Source organism: Protobothrops mucrosquamatus, unplaced genomic scaffold (genome assembly GCF_001527695.2).
Source record: "Protobothrops mucrosquamatus isolate PMUCROS unplaced genomic scaffold, P.Mucros_1.0 scaffold1421, whole genome shotgun sequence".
Classification (NCBI taxonomy): Eukaryota; Metazoa; Chordata; class Lepidosauria; order Squamata; family Viperidae; genus Protobothrops; species Protobothrops mucrosquamatus.
In genome coordinates, this window is record NW_015387606.1 from 35,235 (window position 1) to 55,352 (window position 20,118).

Here is a 20,118-nt window from a genome sequence, read left to right on the forward strand (position 1 = left end):
TCAACCTTGGCTCTTTTATGACTCGTGGACTTCAACTCCCAGAATTCCTGAGCCAGCACAGCTGGCTCAGGAATTCTGGGAGTTGAAGTCCACGAGTCATAAAAGAGCCAAGGTTGACTACCTCTGTTTTACATGATTGTTTTGATGAAATCATAATTTTAAATGTTATAAAGCTGCTTTGAGCAGTGGCGTTTGCAACAGAAGAGCAAGAGAGAAAGGTTTAATAAAATAAGCCAGAATAAATCATGCCAGCCTTCCACTGGCTGATGAAAAGACTGTAATGAAGATACAGATTTACAACTGCAATGAGAAGTTGGCCTTAGATGCTTCAGATATCTGCATACCATGTATTAATAATACCTCGTAAGTTTCTTGTTTTATTACATTAATAATTATAAATCATTGGGAATTTCGCACCCACGCTGGAGGTTGTGTCCACAGCCCCAGGAGGGACTCAAATTGTACACTCTTCCTTTATCAGATTACTGAAATATACACTTGCCAGTAGCAATTGTTATTTTGCTTCATTTTGAAGCAAATCATATTGGATGATTTGTGAAATGGCTATTAATTAAAAACTCTTACCCCTTGAACTTGAGAGGCATCTGTCGCTAGTCTTGTAGTCAAGGCCCCTGGGCTGTTTTTATGGTCATCAAACCAACCAATTTCTTGGCCTAACATAGCCTGGAAGCCAATTTTCCTTAACCGTCGTGTAAGCAATTCTCCAGCTTTTGCAAAAGTATACCCCTGCAAAAGATTGTTAACAAGCGTAAATCTGAGCATCTGTCCACGTGTACAAAAAAGAAGAAAACGGGGGGGGGGGGGGGGGAAGAGAGAGTAGCCAGGGAATGGCACCCTCATGCTGAGAAGCCTGCAGTATTTGGTTGTCATCACCTGCAAGAACTGGGTGAAGAACGAGGCGATTCCAACAGCCACGAAGAGCAAGCAGACACCGTTGATCTGAGATCTTCGCTCTTCTTCATCAGGCACAGAAAAGGTCTTGGGGAAAGGAAAGGAAATGCTGTAAGAATAAACGTACGTTTTTGCACAAGGTAACTGAAAGCACACTATGAGTTTTTGTTGAGTGTTTAGGCCAAAGGGTACAGGAAAACACGTGCTTGTGTAGGCTAATCCATGTTTATTTCAGCGTGGCATTTCAAATGGTTCATAACAGGGCTGTTCACATCATCAGGGGTAAAGAATGAATATCAGACAGCAGAATCTGCGTATTAGTGTTTTCCATGCTAGTCGCATCACACTCACGTCGGAAGCACCGAGGCACCGAGAGCAACAAAGATGATTAGAGGTCTGGAGACTAAAACATATAAGGAATGGTTGCTGGAATTGGGTATGTCTAGTTTAATGAAGAGAAGGACGAGGGGGGACATGATAGCAGTGTTCCAATATCTCAGAGACTGCCACAAAGAAGAGGGAGTCAAGCTATTCTCCAAAGCACCTGAAGGCAGGACAGGAAGCAACAGATGAAAACTAATCAAGGAGAAGCAACCTAGAATTAAGGAGAAACTTCCTAACAGTTAGAACAATTAACCTGCTTCCAGAAGCGGTGAATGCTCCAACACTGGAAGCTTTTAAGAAGAGACTGGACAGCCATTCGTCTGAAATGGTGTAGGGTTTCCTGCCTGAGCAGGGGGTTGGACTAGATGACCTCCAAGGTCCCTTCCAACTTCATCATCATCATCATCATCATCATCATCATCATTATCATTACTACTACTACTACTACTACTACTACTACTTCCGGGTTGAAAAGATTAGCCATTGATATCATCGTTGCTGGGGAACGCCCAGTTGGGGGCTTCTTCCATGTCCCTGGCAGGAGCTGGAGGAAAGGTTGGGAGCTCACCCTGATCCAGGCCAGCACCTGGGTCTCGAACGTGAGCTTGCTAACCTCCAACCCAGCATCCTAACCACATGAGTCACCACGCTCCTTCCATGCTAGTAACTATCTTGGTTGCCCCTCTCTGATCCCTTCCCAGTTTGTTGGCACCTTTCTTAAAGTGTATTATCCCATTTAATACCCAGTTTTAAAAGCGAAAGTTTACTGTACTAGTGGTATAGTTCCAGGAAACCTAACACTGCACCTCCCCACTCCTTATGAAATACATCAGAAGAAATATGCATGTGTTGAGAAGGCAGCAATCTAGGTAAGTGCAAAGAAAGTAATGATGGGTCAGATAAAGCCATCCAGCTCCGAAGAAGAGTAAGAAAGAGCAGTAGCAATAAAAAGAGAGAATCAAAAAGTCATAAGTCTTTTAAAAATCTCACACCCATTAATGATTCTTCAAAGAAACACCCAGTAGGACGAGCAGGTCAATTTTCCTATTTCCCCCCATATTTTCTTTGGCAACTATACAGTATGTCCCTGAATCCTCATCAAATTAAGTGGAGACATTTGGCAAAAGTAATAGACTTATATACCACTCTCTAAGTCAGCATTTTGCCCCCAACAATCTGGGTCCTCATTTTATTGACCTCGGACGGATGGAAGGCTGAGTCAATCTTGAGCTGGTCAGGATCAAACTCCAGGCTGTGGCCAGAGTCAACCTGCAATACAGCATTCTAACCACTGCACCACCGGTGCTCCTAACTCCCCATTTACTCCCCACTTGCCCATTTACTCACCGGGGAAATAAAATAAATAAATATCCCCTGTCTAATACCCCCTTTCAAATGCTTTAAAGGAAAAAGGAAGTGCTAGGAGCAATAATCATACAAGTGTTGCCACATGCATGCCTTGCCTCTCCCCAAAACTAGCATCCTCGTACAGAGAGATTTTTTTTAAAAAAGCGCTAAATCATGTTGAGATCAGAGGTAAGATTATTTCCTTGTGTGCTGAAAGCAAAACAGACAGGAAAACTAGCCTTCGGATAGGAATACACAATTGGCTTTTCCACAGAATTTTGAATTGCCAGCTACATTCCAAAGACTTCTTCTGATCTTGAGCTTCATTAATGAAACTGTCACATCTTCCTTTCCTTCTTTCCCTAGAATACTGCTGGTAGGATAACAGGGCTTGCTTGGAGAACCAGTCTTAAACTTGTCTTCGGAACATGTCTTTGATTATATGCAAACACAGCGGTTAGATTTTCCTATTGCATCAAAGTACATTTTTAAAACGGTGGCTTCTTAGATAAGCCACATGTTAGGCAAGATTCCAGTTTCATCCTAAGCTCTGGGCCACAATTTACAAACTGCAGGGCAAACCGAAGAAACCACTTTATAGCTTAGAGTGATGTGTGAATTCATCCAGTAATGGCTTGTGAAGATTTTCTGAAATCTTAAAGAGAGGGAGAGGGGAAGAGGGAGGGAGGAAGAGGGAGAGGGAGAGGGAGAGGGAGGGAGGGAGGGAGGGAGGGAGAGAGAGAGAGAGAGAGAGAGAGAGAGAGAGAGAGAGAGAGAGAGAGAGAGCAATTCCAAAATAAAAGAAAGGAAATTGTTATGTCAGCATTGCGCACCATTTCCTGCACCACATAGGATGCTCAATATCATTTATTACAAGGCAAACAACATTGGTCATAGGACCTACTCCAAGAATTTGACTGAACAGCAAGGCATAGAGAGGGTTGACCGCCCCATTGGCAGCTGCCCCAAGGGATCCAAGCACCATATAGGGCCATTCGGGAGCGTTGTACTTCAAAATCCTGGTCACGTTAGCAGGTATGACTTCTTCCTCATCCTTTTCATGAATTCTTTCCTTTTAAAAAAGGAAAGAGAGAAATATTGGCGTTCAAGAATGTTGCTACTAGAGGACAAAAGCAAACAGCTCTCCACCACTCCCGACCCCCTTGCCATTTTTCTGCAGGAAGAAGAATCAAAAGGAGAGGGGAACTGAGAAAAGCAGCTTGCAACGTTATGATGCAAAATCTTTGCCTCTTTTCTACACGTGGGGTGATACCCCACGCACCTGCATAAAAGGGTGAGAATGTGATATAGCAGCACAATGCTACTTTCATCATTTTTATGAAAGCCACAGGACCGGCAGACCTCTCTGCCTCATTATAGGTCTTTAGATTTCGAGGGAATCGTTTTGCAGTGTTACTAACAAGGTGAAGTTGTCAAGGTGGCTTTTTGCAGGAGGATTCCTCTGTTTAAGTGCAACCAACCATCCAACCTCTCACCCACCTGGGGCATAGGAAAGGGCCTCTCCATTGGATCTTAGGCTGTGAGCAAGCTGTTTCCCAAATTGATCTGGACCTACACCACTTAGACCTTTAAGACAGTGGTCCCCAACCTTTCCAGCTTGGCGGACTGTTAGGGGGGAAAGGGGAGGGTTTCGTGCAAGCAGCAGGTGTGCATCCGCCATTCACACAAATGGAGTGCAAGTACACACATGCACTGCTCGTGTAAATGGAGCTGTGTGCATGCACACACTAGCCTTCGCACAGCCCAGTTGCGTATGTCTAGTTTAACGAAGAGAAGGACGAGGGGGGACATGACAGCAGTGTTCCAATATCTCAGGGGCTGCCACAAAGAAGAGGAAGTCAAGCTATTTTCCAAGGCGCCTGAAGGCAGGACAAGAAGCAACAGATGGAAACTGATCAAGGAGAGAAGCAACCTAGAACTGAGGAGAAACTTCCTGACAGTTAGAACAATTAACCAGTGGAACAACCTGCCTCCAGAAGTGGTGAATGCTCCAACACTGGAAGTTTTTAAGAAGAGACTGGACAGCCATTTGTCTGAAATGGTGTAGGGTTTCCTGCCTGAGCAGGGGGTTGGACTAGATGACCTTCAAGGTCCCTTCCAAATTTTTTTTAATTTTTTTTTTATTATTATTATTATTATTATTATTATTATTATTATTATTATTATTATTATTATTATTATTATTATTATTATTATTATTATTATTATTATTATTATTATTATTATTTCTGAATGTGCTGCGGCCCGGGAGTTGGGGACCCCTGCTTTAATTTGCTTGCAGTCAAATTAGTAGTCATTGCTTCTCTTACAGGACCAGTNGAGAGAGAGAGAGAGAGAGAGAGAGAGAGAGAGAGAGAGAGAGAGAGAGAGAGCAATTCAAAATAAAAGAGGAAATTGCTATGTCAGCATTGCACACCATTTCCTGCACCACATAGGATGCTCAATATCATTTATTACAAGGCAAACAACATTGGTCATAGGACCTACTCCAAGAATTTGACTGAAGAGCAAGGCATAGAGAGGGTTGACCGCCCCATTGGCAGCTGCCCCAAGGGATCCAAGCACCATATAGGGCCATTCGGGAGCGTTGTACTTCAAAATCCTGGTCACGTTAGCAGGTATGACTTCTTCCTCATCCTTTTCATGAATTCTTTCCTTTTAAAAAAGGAAAGAGAGAAATATTGGCGTTCAAGAATGTTGCTACCAGAGGACAAAAGCAAACAGCTCTCCACCACTCCCGACCCCCTTGCCATTTTTCTGCAGGAAGAAGAATCAAAAGGAGAGGGGAACTGAGAAAAGCAGCTTGCAACGTTACGATGCAAAATCTTTGCCTCTTTTCTACACGTGGGGTGATACCCCACGCACCTGCATAAAAGGGTGAGAATGTGATATAGCAGCACAATGCTACTTTCATCATTTTTATGAAAGCCACAGGACCGGCAGACCTCTCTGCCTCATTATAGGTCTTTAGATTTCGAGGGAATCATTTTGCAGTGTTACTAACCAGGTGAAGTTGTCAAGGTGGCTTTTTGCAGGAGGATTCCTCTGTTTAAGTGCAACCAACCATCCAACCTCTGACCCACCTGGGGCATAGGAAAGGGCCTCTCCATTGGATCTTAGGCTGTGAGCAAGCTGTTTCCCAAATTGATCTGGACCTACACCACTATAGGCCTTTAAGACAGTGGTCCCCAACCTTTCCAGCTTGGCGGACTGTTAGGGGGGAAAGGGGAGGGTTTCGTGCAAGCAGCAGGTGTGCATCCGCCATTCACACAAATGGAGTGCAAGTACACACATGCACTGCTCGTGTGAATGGAGCTGTGTGCATGCACACACTAGCCTTCGCACAGCCCAGTTGCGTATGTCTAGTTTAATGAAGAGAAGGATGAGGGGGGGACATGATAGCAGTGTTCCAATATCTCAGGGGCTGCCACAAAGAAGAGGGAGTCAAGCTATTCTCCAAGGCGCCTGAAGGCAGGACAAGAAGCAATGGATGGAAACTAATCAAGGAGAGAAGCAACCTAGAACTAAGGAGAAGCTTCCTGACAGTTAGAACAATTAACCAGTGGAACAACCTGCCTCCAGAAGCGGTGAATGCTCCAACACTGGAAGTTTTTAAGAAGAGACTGGACAGCCATCTATCCGAAATGGTATAGGGTTTCCTGCCTGAGCAGGGGGTTGGACTCGATGACCTCCAAGGTCCCTTCCAACTTTATTATTATTATTATTATTATTATTATTATTATTATTATTATTATTATTATTATTATTATTATTATTATTATTATTATTATTATTATTATTATTATTATTATTATTTCTGAATGTGCTGCGGCCCGGGAGTTGGGGACCCCTGCTTTAATTTGCTTGCAGTCAAATTAGTAGTCATTGCTTCTCTTACAGGACCAGTNTTTATTATTATTATTATTATTATTATTATTATTATTATTATTATTATTATTATTATTATTATTATTATTATTATTATTATTATTATTATTATTATTATTATTATTATTTCTGAATGTGCTGCGGCCCGGGAGTTGGGGACCCCTGCTTTAATTTGCTTGCAGTCAAATTAGTAGTCATTGCTTCTCTTACAGGACCAGTGTAATACTGCATCCCTACCTGTAATCCTCACTAACCTTAATAATAATAATGATAAAGTTGGAAGGGATCTTGGAGGTCATCTAGTCCAACCCCCTGCTCAGGCAGGAAACCCTATACCATTTCGGACAAATGGCTGTCCAGTTTCTTCTTAAAAACTTCCAGTGTTGGTGCATTCACCAACCTTGCCATTGCTACGTTTGAACCAATTGCGTTTTCCAAAGATTCTTCGTTGGAGGCCTCCAAGAGAATAACTTGCAATCATTTAATCCCAACACAAGTATCCCTGAGGCCAGGCCTGGTGTCATGTGGTGGGAAGAGACAAAGGAACATAAAAGAAGCTTCTTTTGGTCTTGCAGTGACTCTGACTGACCTTGATAAATGGTCTTCCATCTTCTTCATACTGAGAAATGCTACAGTTGCGCTCCGAATAGGATCCTACAATTGATACTGGATGGTCAGGGACTATATTTGACAATTGAGATCTGGAACGCTGTCGCAGAGATGCTCTAGAGAAACAGAGAAAAATCCAGTCGCACTCTTGTCTGTCTCAGGAGTTCAGGAAATAATGCATTTATTAAATAATTGTATTATCTAATATAAAATGCCACTATGAGCTTTATTCTGATGCCCCTATTATTCTTATTGCATCTGATATTTGAGATTCATGGTTCAGTTTAAGTCATCCAGAGACCCAGGAAAAAATGTCACGTGCCTCATTGTCACCTGAGTGACAAAATTTCCTCAAGGCCAGCAAAAAAAAAAAAAAAAAAAAAGGAATCCATCTGCTACAGCAGCAGTCCCTTTTTTCCCCCAGCTTTGCGCAGAAACCTGGATAAGGTAAGGGACCTTTCCCAAAAAAACCAGGGAGGTACTGTATCTACATAAGATCCAAACACCCCCTCCCAGTATTAATTATACAAGGTGCACACAGCCTTAATATTTATAGCCTAAATTCATGATAGCTGGCGTAAATGAATTTTTTAATTCCATGCCCACGTAGTTCTGTACTATCTCTCACACATCTGCAGCTTAAGAGAGGATTTTTAAAAAACCCTTTAAAATCTAAATCTAACTGTGCAGAGAAACTGGGAAAATCAGGTTACCATTTCCAGGGGGAGAAGACACCACACTCTTTACCTTTTCTTGGGAGAGGACTCTTATCATCCCCAAATAAAACTTTCAGATCCCCCAAGTAAATTAACTTTAAAAAAAAAATCTTTAAAATTTAGCTTCCTAAAAGTCGTGTAATTTGAGTTATTTGGGTTTTTGAAAGTCTAAAAGGATTTCTGATCTGCAATATTTTTGTTTGTTTGCTTTCAAGGCAATGCCAGTATACAGGTTATATGCTATCATACATCATCCTTTGTGTGTCCTAGATCTAGTATCTTTCCAATTCCTTTCCTTTCTTTTCCCATGTTCCAAGAAGAATTAAAAGGAAATGCAGGAAGTGGATAAGAGAAAACCAGGCATTTTCTTAGGATAATATTTTCTGCAAAATAAGACTGAACTCCACATCTGACATCCCCTTCAACAATATTATAAAACGGGAGGGGGTGGATCCATTATTACCAATATTATCTTTATTCAGAACCAGAAGCTTCTGATTCTGTACTTGTAAAGAGCGAAGAGAATGTCAACACTACATTATTTATAGCCATGGGTGTGGGCCTATTTTCTTTTCTAGAAGCTGTTATGGAAAGTATGATGCAAAACTTTCCCTTTTACTTCCATAGGTACGCTCGGAATGCCTTCTCTTAAGTTTTGAACCATCGCACAGGTAGATATTATCAAACTTTTTGCCATATGTTTTTGTTTAAATTCTAAATTTATTTTGGATCCATTCGGCTTACCGTAAGCTTGCCTGATAGCTTCCCCTGATGAAAGGCTGCGTTTTTTCAAGTTTGGGGTCCGATACTGTAAATACAATAATAGAAGATTCATGACAACGCTCAGAGGTAAGAGAATCCAAGAGAAAAAAAAAAGGATCTAGTCAAGTAGCGTTAACGTCAAGCAAATCTATTATAAGACTGAAAATTTCTGTACGGTACTTACCACTTGCCTCTCAAGCCTTGCCGTTCTTCTCTGATCATTTAAACCAGGGGTAGTCAACCTTGGACTTCAACTAAGCTGGCTCAGGAATTCTGGGAATTGAAGTCCACGAGTCATAAAAGAGCCAAGGTTGACTACCCCTGAATTTTAAACAGAGGATAAATCCCCTTCTTAGCTCTGCTCATTTGGCAAACAAGCTGTCATCTCTTTTCCATACGGGAGTTTTCATAACTTACAGTAGCACTGGACTTTGCCCAGGAGTTTTAAGAAGACCAGTTGCCCCTTGCACTTATAGTTGTGTGAAACCTAAGAGCCCCTCATCTAGCTCCTCGCCAGGAGTAAAGGTGCAAGAAGATGCTGTTCATGGTCGTATCATTTCATGTTTCAAGTAGTCAACTGGGTATATTTGAGCCCTTCCCTTTAGTGAGCTATCATTACAAACTCACTACAAGAAAGTCAAGAGGAAAGTTCATCTAGGGCAGGGGTCTTCAAACTTGGCCCTTTTATGACTTGTGGACTTCAACTCCCAGAATTCCTCAGCCAGTGTGCCTGGCTGAGGAATTCTGGGAGTTGAAGTCCACAAGTCATAAAAGGGACAAGTTTGAAGACCCCTGATCTAGGGCCACTTACTCTGGAACCAAATATGTTTTATACGGAGAACGCTTTTCTTCCCTCATTCTAAAATGGAACAGCACAGCACAAGGTTGGCTTGTTTTCTTTGATAGAGTTAAAATAAAGGCCCTTTCCACTGAGATATTTGCAAATAGATCAGCAGATTTGCTAATAGATGAAGAGGAACCCTGAGCAGATGGTGCTAAGGTGCTGCTAGTGATGCTAGTCAAGAGATGATTGTTGGCAACAGAGAGTCTTCCTCGTGAGCCTCTGCACCAACCAGATCCTGCATTACAAATGTAAGTAGTTGGAGATGAGTTATCATTGGATAAAGGAACTGTGGTGGCGCAGTGGTTAGAGTGCAGTATTGCAGGCTAACTCACTGCTCACTGCCAGGAGTTCGATCCTGACTGGCTCAAGATTGACTCAGCCTTCCATCCCTCTGAGGTCAGTAAAATGAGGACCCAGATTGTTGGGGTCAATACGCTGACTCTGTAAATTGCTTAGAGAGGGCTGTGAAGCACTGTGAAGCAGTATATAAATCTAAGTGCTACTGCTATTGGGAAGGGAAGCACTTTTCAGAACATTAGGTGAAGACAAAAAAAAATGCTTTAGAAAACTCTGGCTGAAAGTATCTGTATGTTTCCACAAATCACTGTTTTGCCTGGTAGCAGTAGAGCCATGTGTTGTCTCCACAAAGCTCAAGGTTCAGCCCTAGGCATATTCAATTCAAAGAAATGGGAGGCTTTTAAGGTACCTTGAGACAGCTAATATCAGAGTAAATAATATCTGAGCTATCTTTAATACAATGCAATATCAGAGTAAATAATATCTGAGCTATCTTTAATACAATGCAAGAAGAAATCATTTGATCCTAAAGTGGACGGCTTCCTTTGGTATGAAATATGCAAAGTCTAATTCTCTGTGGAACCAAAAGAAAATAAAACTCAGGCTTCATTAACAGGAAGTTAATTATTTGAGTTAGGAACATTAAAGATACAGAATCAGGCACTTGCTTTGCATTGATGTTTCCATGAGTGCCTTGTCGCCTTGGCTTTGCAACGTCACCAGTGTGAAATACACTCCTTTCCGTTCTATCAGCTCTTCGTGTTTCCCTCTTTCCACAGCTCTTCCATGCTCAAACCCAATAATGATGTCAGCAGATTTCACTGTGGACAGGCGATGAGCTATGGAGATCGCAGTGCGCCCAGAACGAGCCTACAGCAATGAAAGAATGATCTTTGGAGGCGCAACCATTCATGACAGCTAGAATAGTTAGGTCTGTACTTCTGTCATCCCAGAGGATGGAATGAACCTTAATCAGCTGATTTCTCTCTACAAGTATGGATGCTGTGTATAAATGTCAAAAGATTCCTTAAATTAATATGGGGGGCTGATGTGTCATGTAACTTAATAGCAAAATAACCTTAATAAACCTGTGCGACCCGAATGCCTGAATTGTTCTAGCATTGACAGAAATTGTTTGTTCATTCATGGCTATGGCAGTCACTTTCTGGTGGTGGGGGGATGGAGGCATTTCCCCCGAAAGAGCAGGATTTGCTGGATTCACAACTCCTGTTTCATGAGACATAGACCAAATGGGGCACTATCCAGAAGCTTCAATTTGTGCAGAATACATCGGCTAATGTACCAGACGACCAGTGGTGGGATTCAGCCAGTTCGCACTGGTTCAGCAGAACCGGTAGCTAAATTTTGCTGAGTTCAGAGAACCGGCTGAATGCACACTGCTTCTGGAAGTCCAGTCTGTGCTTTGGAGGCCTGGAGGCCTCCCAGGCCTAGAACGGCCCACCAGAAGTGTGTGGATGCCACTTCCGGAAGTCCATTCCAGGCCTCAGAGGACTAGGCCTGCATCCAATAAGAGAACCGGTTGTTCAGGTATTTGTATCCCACCACTACAGACGACACTTGCCATCACAACCATGTTGCATCCATGCTCACTCATAAAATAGCTACAATGTGGCTAGTATTCAAATCCCCAAGGATTCCAAGGGAGGTGTGAAGAAGGACGTTCGTCCCCACAGATACCATGTTGAGGAATCCTGCAATACTCAGTGCCAAGATGGGCACCTTCCTGGGTTGCCAGGGCACAGTTTTTCATATCATTTAAAGGCTCTGCAATCTGCGGAAGGCATGGCAGTGCATATTTTAGCCTAGGAAGGAAGATGACAGTGCAAAAAATGACTTTTGACAGTACAATCTTTGGAGGTTGGAGGTTACAGAAGTGGTTATTGCCAAATCTTCCTCTACAGTGCTTTGCAAGAAGATAAAGCAATCACATATTCTTCCCCTGCTTATTTCAGTCTAATTTTCCTCTGTTGTTTACCTATGTCTGTTTTCAGAATTTAAGTTTCCATGAAGTTGCAAAATCTCTCATTCCTATTCATTAACAGAGAAAGCCAGCTGCGTGGGTCCAAATGAATAAATCATATTTTAAAAAATAAAATAAGTGGTGTTACTGAAACCCCAATTAAATCCCCATGGAGTATTCCACCCCTCTTTCTTAATAACACAGCTGTGTCTGGGTGATTGCATTTCCGAAGCACTGCCTCGTATCTACTTCGAGCTAAGAATGCTTTTGAAAAATGGGATTTGTTGTGGGCACGAAACATACATTTGTTGCGTGCAGCATTTATGCATCCATTTTTAAAATGTATTTTAAACAATAATACTATGGTATTTCCAAGAAATAACTTAGAGAGCAATGTGATTGAACTCCAGCAGACAAAAGAAGCAAACATCTCTCATCTGTCCTTTTTTAAAATTACAAAAACTCTAAATGCAAAAGCTGTAGAGGAAGTAGAGAACTACTGTACTTCCTTCCCTATAAGGATACCCTCCTTTTGGCTCTCTCTCTCAATCCTCTTTTGAAAATGATGCTTGCAGACTCTTCAGGAGATCAAAGGTACAGTAGTTCTTAGAGAGTGGCACTCAATTTTCCTGCAAATCTGCAACAATATGTACGTGGTAGGAAACTGCACAAAGTTCTGTGTCTTAAGCAAAACAGCATGTGAAAATAGAAGAAGGGTTTTAGAGAAAAATCTGATTATGAAATCTGAATGGACCAGAATGCTGCCCTGGTAATCCAGAGAGTGAAAAGAACCATCAAGTGATTTGATCTGGATATCCCTACATTCTTTTTGCCAGCATCTCCAACCCATTCTTACTGAAACCTAATTCTCTGGAAAGTGCCAGCCCATCCGATGGACAACGAATGCTTGTGAGGTTTAAATGTTTTGAAATACATCTCGGTCACTGTTTTTTAAACAAACCTTTATGGAATTCCAGTGCACACACAGGCCTTTCCGTTCACAAGAGCTGTCACGTTCATTTCAAAGGAAGACTGCAGCAAGCAACAGCTCTTTTGTGCATTGGAGAAAGATGCAAAATCTAAATAAAATCGATCATTTGTTGTTCCCCAAAGTCTTTAGATGAAATACTGTAGCTGCCTCCCTTCCCCACTCAAGGTTTACCCTCTCCACAGTTAAAACAGCGCTCAAATTCATCGATTAGGCTAAACCACAATCTAAACTGAATAAAGCAGAGTAGTTGCCCTCACAAACTTAACTAAGCCCTAAACCAGGGGTAGGCAACCTTGGCTCTTTTATGACTCGTGGACTTCAACTCCCAGAATTCCTGAGCCAGCCATGCTGAGGGGAAAAGGAGAGGTTTCCAAGCTGAGCCATGCTGGCTCAGGAATTCTGGGAGTTGAAGTCCACGAGTCATAAAAGAGCCAAGGTTGCCTACCCCTGGCCTAAACCATATTTACAAAGCACGATGTCTGGATTCATACAGTATGCAAAGCCAAAGCTAGGCAAACCACACGCTTAGTAATGCCCTGTATGAAATCGGCCAACATCTGCCTAAGTGGTGGATGGAAAAGTCAAAAAGAAATTCCTACTCCTCGTCTGACACTCCAGTTTACCATGTTAACCATAACGTTATATCCCAGAGCTGTTGTTAAAACCATGGAAAAGAAGCACCTCTATTGATAAAGAGGCCGTACTTAAGAGACTGAAAAAGCGAAGGATTCCTAACCCCAATGAACTGAAATAGTATAATAACCTTGGAAAGTGTCTTCTGCACAGTAGCCTCGCTTTCATTGTCCAGTGCTGATGTAGCCATGTCCAACAACAGGATTCTGGGTTTTCGAACTAAAGCCCGAGCAATGGCAATTCGCTGCTTCTGGCCGCCGCTCATTTGGCCACCACCTTCTCCAACAAGGGTGTCAAATTGCTGAAATAGTGGAAAGAGCAAAAAAGTTAAAAAGTGCTTTCATCTCAGTCCTCTTAGGTCAGAGGTGGGGAACGGTGGCCCCTTTATGACTCGTGGACTTCAACTCCCAGAATTCCTGAGCCAGCCATGCTCAGGAGAGTTGAAGTCCACAGGTCATAAAAGGGCCATCGTTCCCCACCCCTGCCTTGGGGAACGATGAGATAAGGCAGAGAAGCAGCCATGGAATAACTGGGACTTTGGCCTTCTGGCGAAAGATGTGGTGAAAAAAAAGAAGCTTATCTTTGCTCCAGAGGGAAGGTCCGCCTGCTCATGAAGCAAGGATGTTGCAGGAAGCTTTGTCCGAGAAGAGAAATGCACCAAGGGAAGCATGCCAAGGGAGGGGGGCTGCCAATTCTGTATCAACTCTTGCAGAATGGGAAAACAGAAGTCCTAAGGGCTCTCCTCACTGCTGAGATGGTGCTGCTCTGCAAATCTTTGACCTGGCAGAAAACTATCCTGGCCTGCGATTTTCTAATCCCTACCCTGCCTCTGCTTCAAGCCATGGCCAGTCTGAGGCCTGCTTTACAAGCCTAATTGATGCCACCTGCTGCTTGGATGGGGCCAGGCTGGAGGAAAAAAATGGTAGACTACAGATGATTAAGCTCACTCCAGGCCTGGGGACAAGAGGAAAGCAAGATCTGGGCTCAAGGCAGGAAATAAAAATATGTTGTTGGGCCACAATTGTACAACTCTCGGATATAAGAGGAAAAGGACTTCCCCAAATGCCACTATCTAGATAGATTGGGCTTCAGCTCCCATAATCCCTCACTATTATGCTCACTGCCCTAGGAACTATATTGGAACTGAAGTCCAATATAGGTAGTCCTCGACTTACAACCACAACTGAGCTCAAAATTCATGTTGCTAAGCGAGATAATTGTTAAGTGAGCTTTGCCCCAATTTATGACCTTTCTTGCCACAGTTGTTTAAATAAATCACTGTGATTGTTAAGTTAGTAACATGGTTGTAAAGTCATTCTGGCTTCCCCATTGACTTTGTTTGTCAGAAGGTCACAAAAAGGTGATCATGTGACCCCAGGGACACTGCAACCGTCACAAATACACACCAGTTGCCAAGCATCTGAATTTTGATCACGTGACTATGGGGATGCTGCAATGGCTGGAAGTGTGAAAAACAGTCTTAAGTCCCTTGTTTCAGTGGCATTGCAACTTTGGTCATTAAATGAAAAATTGTAAGTCGAGGACTACCTGTATATATGGAAAATATCAAAGGCCGGTCTAAGATAAGGTGCTGCTTTAGATCAAGTCTAACTCCTAAGTCATCATTCCTGAAAACAATCACAGTGAATTTGGACATGATATGTATTATGTATGAGATCTGAAGGTACTATTGACTACTAAATTCAGCTTTTAGTAGCACTCTTATTTGCCCAAACTCAAGCATGCATGCAGTATATTTATACATAAATATATATATGTATAAATTGAAAATATACAGTATATCCTCCTTTTCCATGGGAAAAAAATAACAATAACTCTAACTCACGTATAATTATGCATGCACGATAAAGCATAATAACCCCATGTGCATATCCACATATAGATTATGATTTCAAGAGGGTTTTTTTTTCTGCAGCTGCTCTTTTTGTTTTAATCTCCTTTAAGATCTTTTAAAGGAAAAATCTTAGGGGAAGAAAGACTGGTTCACCTCTGTTCCTTCACCAGGAGCAATGTGTTTTCTACCGTCCTTTACTCCAGGTGCAAGTGGCTTCAGCAGGGGTAAGATGAAGCACACTGTATGTTGTACTATGCAAAGCTATTAAATAGAAATGGTCTGAAAAGTTTCACTAGATACACAAATAATCCTTAGATGGATCATTCCAATGAGTACTGCTAACCACTAGCTAGGTACAGGCAGTTCTCGGCGAACGGACAATCTCATCGTGAGATTGTGTGAAAGAGTTCTTAAGCTTTAAGAAGGTCTTGATATGCTGGTCATTTCTTAGAAGCGATCATTTAACCAAATTAATATTGAGTGTCATGGTTGCTTTGGCACTAGAGGACAACATGTTGTCAACCCCTGACTTAGTGATTTCAAACTATGCAGATGTGGTGTAAGAGGCAATCTTGGTAGAGGACTGAGAAGGGATAAGATGAAGTTTCTTTTACCAGAGGCAGATCCATGATAAAGTTGTAGGCGTTCGCTTCTTTGGCTGCTCTGATGATGTCTTCCATAGTGGCATTTTCCTGACCATAGCGGATGTTTTCTGCTATTGTGGTGGCAAACAAGACGGGTTCTTGTTCCACGACACCCATCAAAGAACGCAGCCACTGAATATTAAGGGAACGAATGTCGTGTCCATCTAGGGTAACCTGCACAATAACAATTCGTAAGTAAAGACTATGGTCACCTGCACCTTCAAGTCCACATCTTCCTCTCTTAACAGAAAACTTCTTAAAACAGCAGCATTATACTCCACTGCTTCCAGTTTCATTTCTAATTCCTACATACAATGCCTGGAAGCACAGCTACTGAGGCTAAGTCTAGCCTATTAATTTTCCACAATTTTCCCTTAATCTCAAGCCACACATAAATAGAATAGAATAGAATAGAATAGAATAGAATAGAATAGAATAGAATAGAATAGAATAGAATAACTTTATTGTCTCTTTAAATGTACACTAATCAACATACGTTAAAGTGAGATTTCATTGCATTCAGCTCTCAAAGGGTAACCACCTCCAATATACACTGCATAAATATGACAAAATAAACAAATACATAAAATTATGCATATACTCACATACACACACCTATGTGGCCCAGAGAAACAACACAGTCTAGTTCAGATGTATACATATACATGAAAAGAAAAACAAATGTCTCTTGGTTTCAAACATAATCTCCTCTACAGCAGGGGGTCTTCAAACTTGGCCCTTTTATGACTTGTGGACTTCAACTCCCAGAATTCCTCAGCTAGCGTCCCTGGCTGAGGAATTCTGGGAGTTGAAGTCCACAAGTCATAAAAGGGCCAAGTTTGAAGACCCTCTGCTCTACAGCATCTGAGCATCCCTTGTAGGGAGGGGGAAGTAAGAATAACACAAGGTCTCTCTGGACACATGTCATTAGCTTCACAATTCTTTGAATTCTGATCATTGTATTGATATGCCTCTGCAGATGTATCTTATGGAAGAACCCCAGGAGTTGTTGTTAATACAACAAACAATATACTTAATTCCTTAGTAAAATATGTAAGAGTTGGTTAGCAATGAAATGAAACAAGCAATGATACAATTCTAGGTACCAGTATTTAGGATGGCTATGCAAACCAATTCTGAATTTTCCAGAGATTAATGTTCTTTTTGTTCGACATTTTAATTCAGATGCAAGCCTGTGAGATAATATTACTTAATAATTTCATTTATCTAGGTGGATTGGATATTAAAAGACCATGAAAAGAATTTAAAAATATTTTTATACGGATGGATTGTGCCACATCCTGGAGCACATCATAATGGATTTTTTTTCTTCATTTTGTCCTAATGAAATATGTGTACCCAGCTAACTTCCTCAACAAAATCAGAGTTAAGAAAACTCTGACTTAATGAGGGTTCATGAAGCTTACCACAAAGTATGAAATTTAACTGATCTGAGTCCTGAGAGAACTGCTTGCCAAGATACATTTTCCGTTTGCACAAATATCCCATTCATAGAATGTATTCTATTCATGTATTACACAATGAAAAACATCTCCATTCATTTTGCATGCCAATGACACGATGCCTTTCCATGTAGTCAAAGATGTGCACATGGGGCGGGGGGGGGGGAATCACAAGGTTCAACAAAGTGTTCCATTTCCAGTTTTGAAACCCAGGCATCTCTCATATAAATATGGATGTGGCCTCATTCCTCTTTGACGTGTTTGGAGCCCCTGAGGTGATTTGCCCATCCTATTAGTTTTGCTAGGTGGGTACATTCCAGTCCCCTTCCTTAAATGTTGTCATCTGATGGTACCTTAGAGGCACACTGTCTCAGCAGCTGCCCCTGTTCTTTGGAATAGCCTCCTCTGTGAGATTCAAGGGTTCCCTACCTTTTTAGCATTCAGAAGGCCATGAAGAGATGACTATTCCTCCAAGCATTGGGCTTGGATGGAGGTTGAGCTGGGAGGCTGTTTGGTCTGGCACCTGGTGGGAAAGATGGTTCTATTTCTATCTCTGTTTGTATTGATTATTATGGGCTGGCTAGGATCATCATATGAGACAGGTAGCCATTTGAGTTCGGTAAATAAATAAATGTTATGTTCTCTTTGAGTTCAAAGACCGGTTGATTAGAGGAGGCTAAGAGCACGCCGCAACAGTAAATTGCAAACATAATTACGCAGCAGGAATGGATCAAGCTTCAGGATTTTTTCAATGAAAGAAAGATGACAGAGTTAGGTCAAAGCCTCACCATGCCTTCTGTAGGGTCATAGAAGCGCTGGATCAGCTGAATTGTGGTACTTTTCCCTGCTCCGCTTGGGCCAACAAAGGCTGTGGTTTCACCTGGCTCGATAATCATGCTGAGGTTATCTAAAATCTGGAGTTGAAAAAGAAAGAAAATGGCACTGTATTTGAAAAGGCCCATTTAGGTACCCAGAATAAATATGGAAATTATGGCAATGCTGTCAACTAGAACCATTTGAGTTCTTACCTTGACGTCCGGCCTGGATGGGTAATGGAAGGTTACATTATGGAATTCAATTTCACCCCGGACTTTGTCCAGTTTGTAGCCATCTTCTGACATACAGTCAATTTTAGGTTTCTGGGACAGAAGTAATCAGATCACTCAATTTGCTTTTTTCTCAAGAAGCTTTCTTTCAGTGCAGAGTAGCTAGTTTTACATCTCCATCTGAAGGATTTATCTTTCCTCCCTTAGACCTTGAACAGACCTTCAGAAATGCCCTCGTGGCGATTCCATCTCTTATTGATTTCCACTCCCAACTCAGTACTTAACTTTTCCATGAATGTCTTGGTAAATTGCTTAGTTTCTAGCTAGAGAACGTGTCAAACTCTTGAAACCCTAGCTGGGGAATTATGGGAACTGAAGTCCACACATCTTCAAGTGGCCGAGGTTGGGAAACACTGATTTATATCACCCATTCATGGCACCCAGAGCATTTAGACCAGGGGTAGGCAACCATGGCTCTTTTATGACTCGTGGACTTCAACTCCCAGAATTCCTGAGCCAGCATGGCTCAGCTTGGAAACCTCTCCTTTTCCCCTCAGCATGGCTGGCTCAGGAATTCTGGGAGTTGAAGTCCACGAGTCATAAAAGAGCCAAGGTTGCCTACCCGATTTAGACCATACAAGTTATTGGCTTGCTAGTTTATATTCAGGAACAAAAGGTGGCACATACAGGAATCACTCCTCCTATTTTCACCCACAATAATTCTATGAAATAGGTTGAACTGAGAGTGAGTGACAAGCCCAAAGTCATCAGGCAGGTTCCATGCTTAAGGCGGACCAGAAGTTGGGTTGTGTGCTCCAATGCAGAAAAGACTTACTTAAATAAACAATTCAGTACATGTTTTTATATTGATTTGTTTTGATGCCTTCAAGTCAGTTTCTGACTCCTGGTGACTGCCTGGTCTAATCCTTGCAGTTTTCTTGGCAAGATTTTTTGGAAATGATTTGCCCTGGCTCTTTTCCTAGAGCTGAGCAAGAATGAGCAGCCCAAGTGTCACCCAGCTGGCTTTGGCTCTCAGACATGACTCCTAACTTCTAGCCTGATGCCTTAACCACACATCCACAGTGGCTTTGTTCAGTATACATAGACGTGTCTGTTTATATGCATTTCACTTATTTTTGGCAAAGCAAAAAATAAAACTAATAGAATATCATTGACGTCTACAGCCATAGCTTGTTGGTATCCACAGAATTATTGTAGGAAAGATTTAATGAGTGGGTTTTTTTTCCTTGCAAAATTCTGAAGCATTGGCAGTGCTACACATATTAATTTCATTCTTGGAGCTTCTGGCCTCCTTTTTTTTCTTCTTATAATCACATGCCTGAGGGGCCAGAAGGACTTAGTTCCTGAAACCACTTAATTTGCAAATTGCCTCACTGCCTTTCTTGATGATCAGGTACCTTATAAAGTATAGCCCTCTTTGACAGACAGAGTGGGGCTCAGTGAGGAGCTGAATATTCATAAGAAAATCACTTAGGAATGTCATTTGGATGAATGCACTCTTTGTAAGGCAGGATACTGGTTTGCTTTAACTTGCAATCAGTTTCTTCTAATCACTATAATATTTCTAATTTGCACTCATGGCAGAAGCTCACTTTACATTCCTTGAAACTCTCCTCATCCCTCCCAAAGCAAGCAGCGGTTACTTACTTCATTTATTGTCTCAAATATATTTGTGGCAGCCCCACGGCCTGTTGCAAAGGCTTC

The 20,118-nt window shown here is 41.8% G+C and overlaps 1 protein-coding gene across 1 annotated transcript in view; it reads right to left on the reverse strand.

The window, feature by feature from the left end:
- ABCB11 (ATP binding cassette subfamily B member 11) overlaps positions 1–20,118 on the reverse strand; it is a 63,196-nt gene that overhangs the window by 15,741 nt on the left and 27,337 nt on the right. Inside the window, exons 10-21 of the mRNA XM_015821903.1 lie at positions 20,062–20,114; positions 18,376–18,486; positions 18,136–18,261; positions 15,855–16,058; positions 13,516–13,686; positions 10,449–10,650; positions 8,622–8,685; positions 7,186–7,277; positions 5,858–5,865; positions 5,152–5,319; positions 895–999; positions 586–747 (exon numbers count right to left, since the gene is read on the reverse strand). Coding sequence (XP_015677389.1) covers positions 586–747; positions 895–999; positions 5,152–5,319; positions 5,858–5,865; positions 7,186–7,277; positions 8,622–8,685; positions 10,449–10,650; positions 13,516–13,686; positions 15,855–16,058; positions 18,136–18,261; positions 18,376–18,486; positions 20,062–20,114 — 1,466 coding nt within the window. The remainder of the gene's footprint in view (positions 1–585; positions 748–894; positions 1,000–5,151; positions 5,320–5,857; positions 5,866–7,185; positions 7,278–8,621; positions 8,686–10,448; positions 10,651–13,515; positions 13,687–15,854; positions 16,059–18,135; positions 18,262–18,375; positions 18,487–20,061; positions 20,115–20,118) is intronic.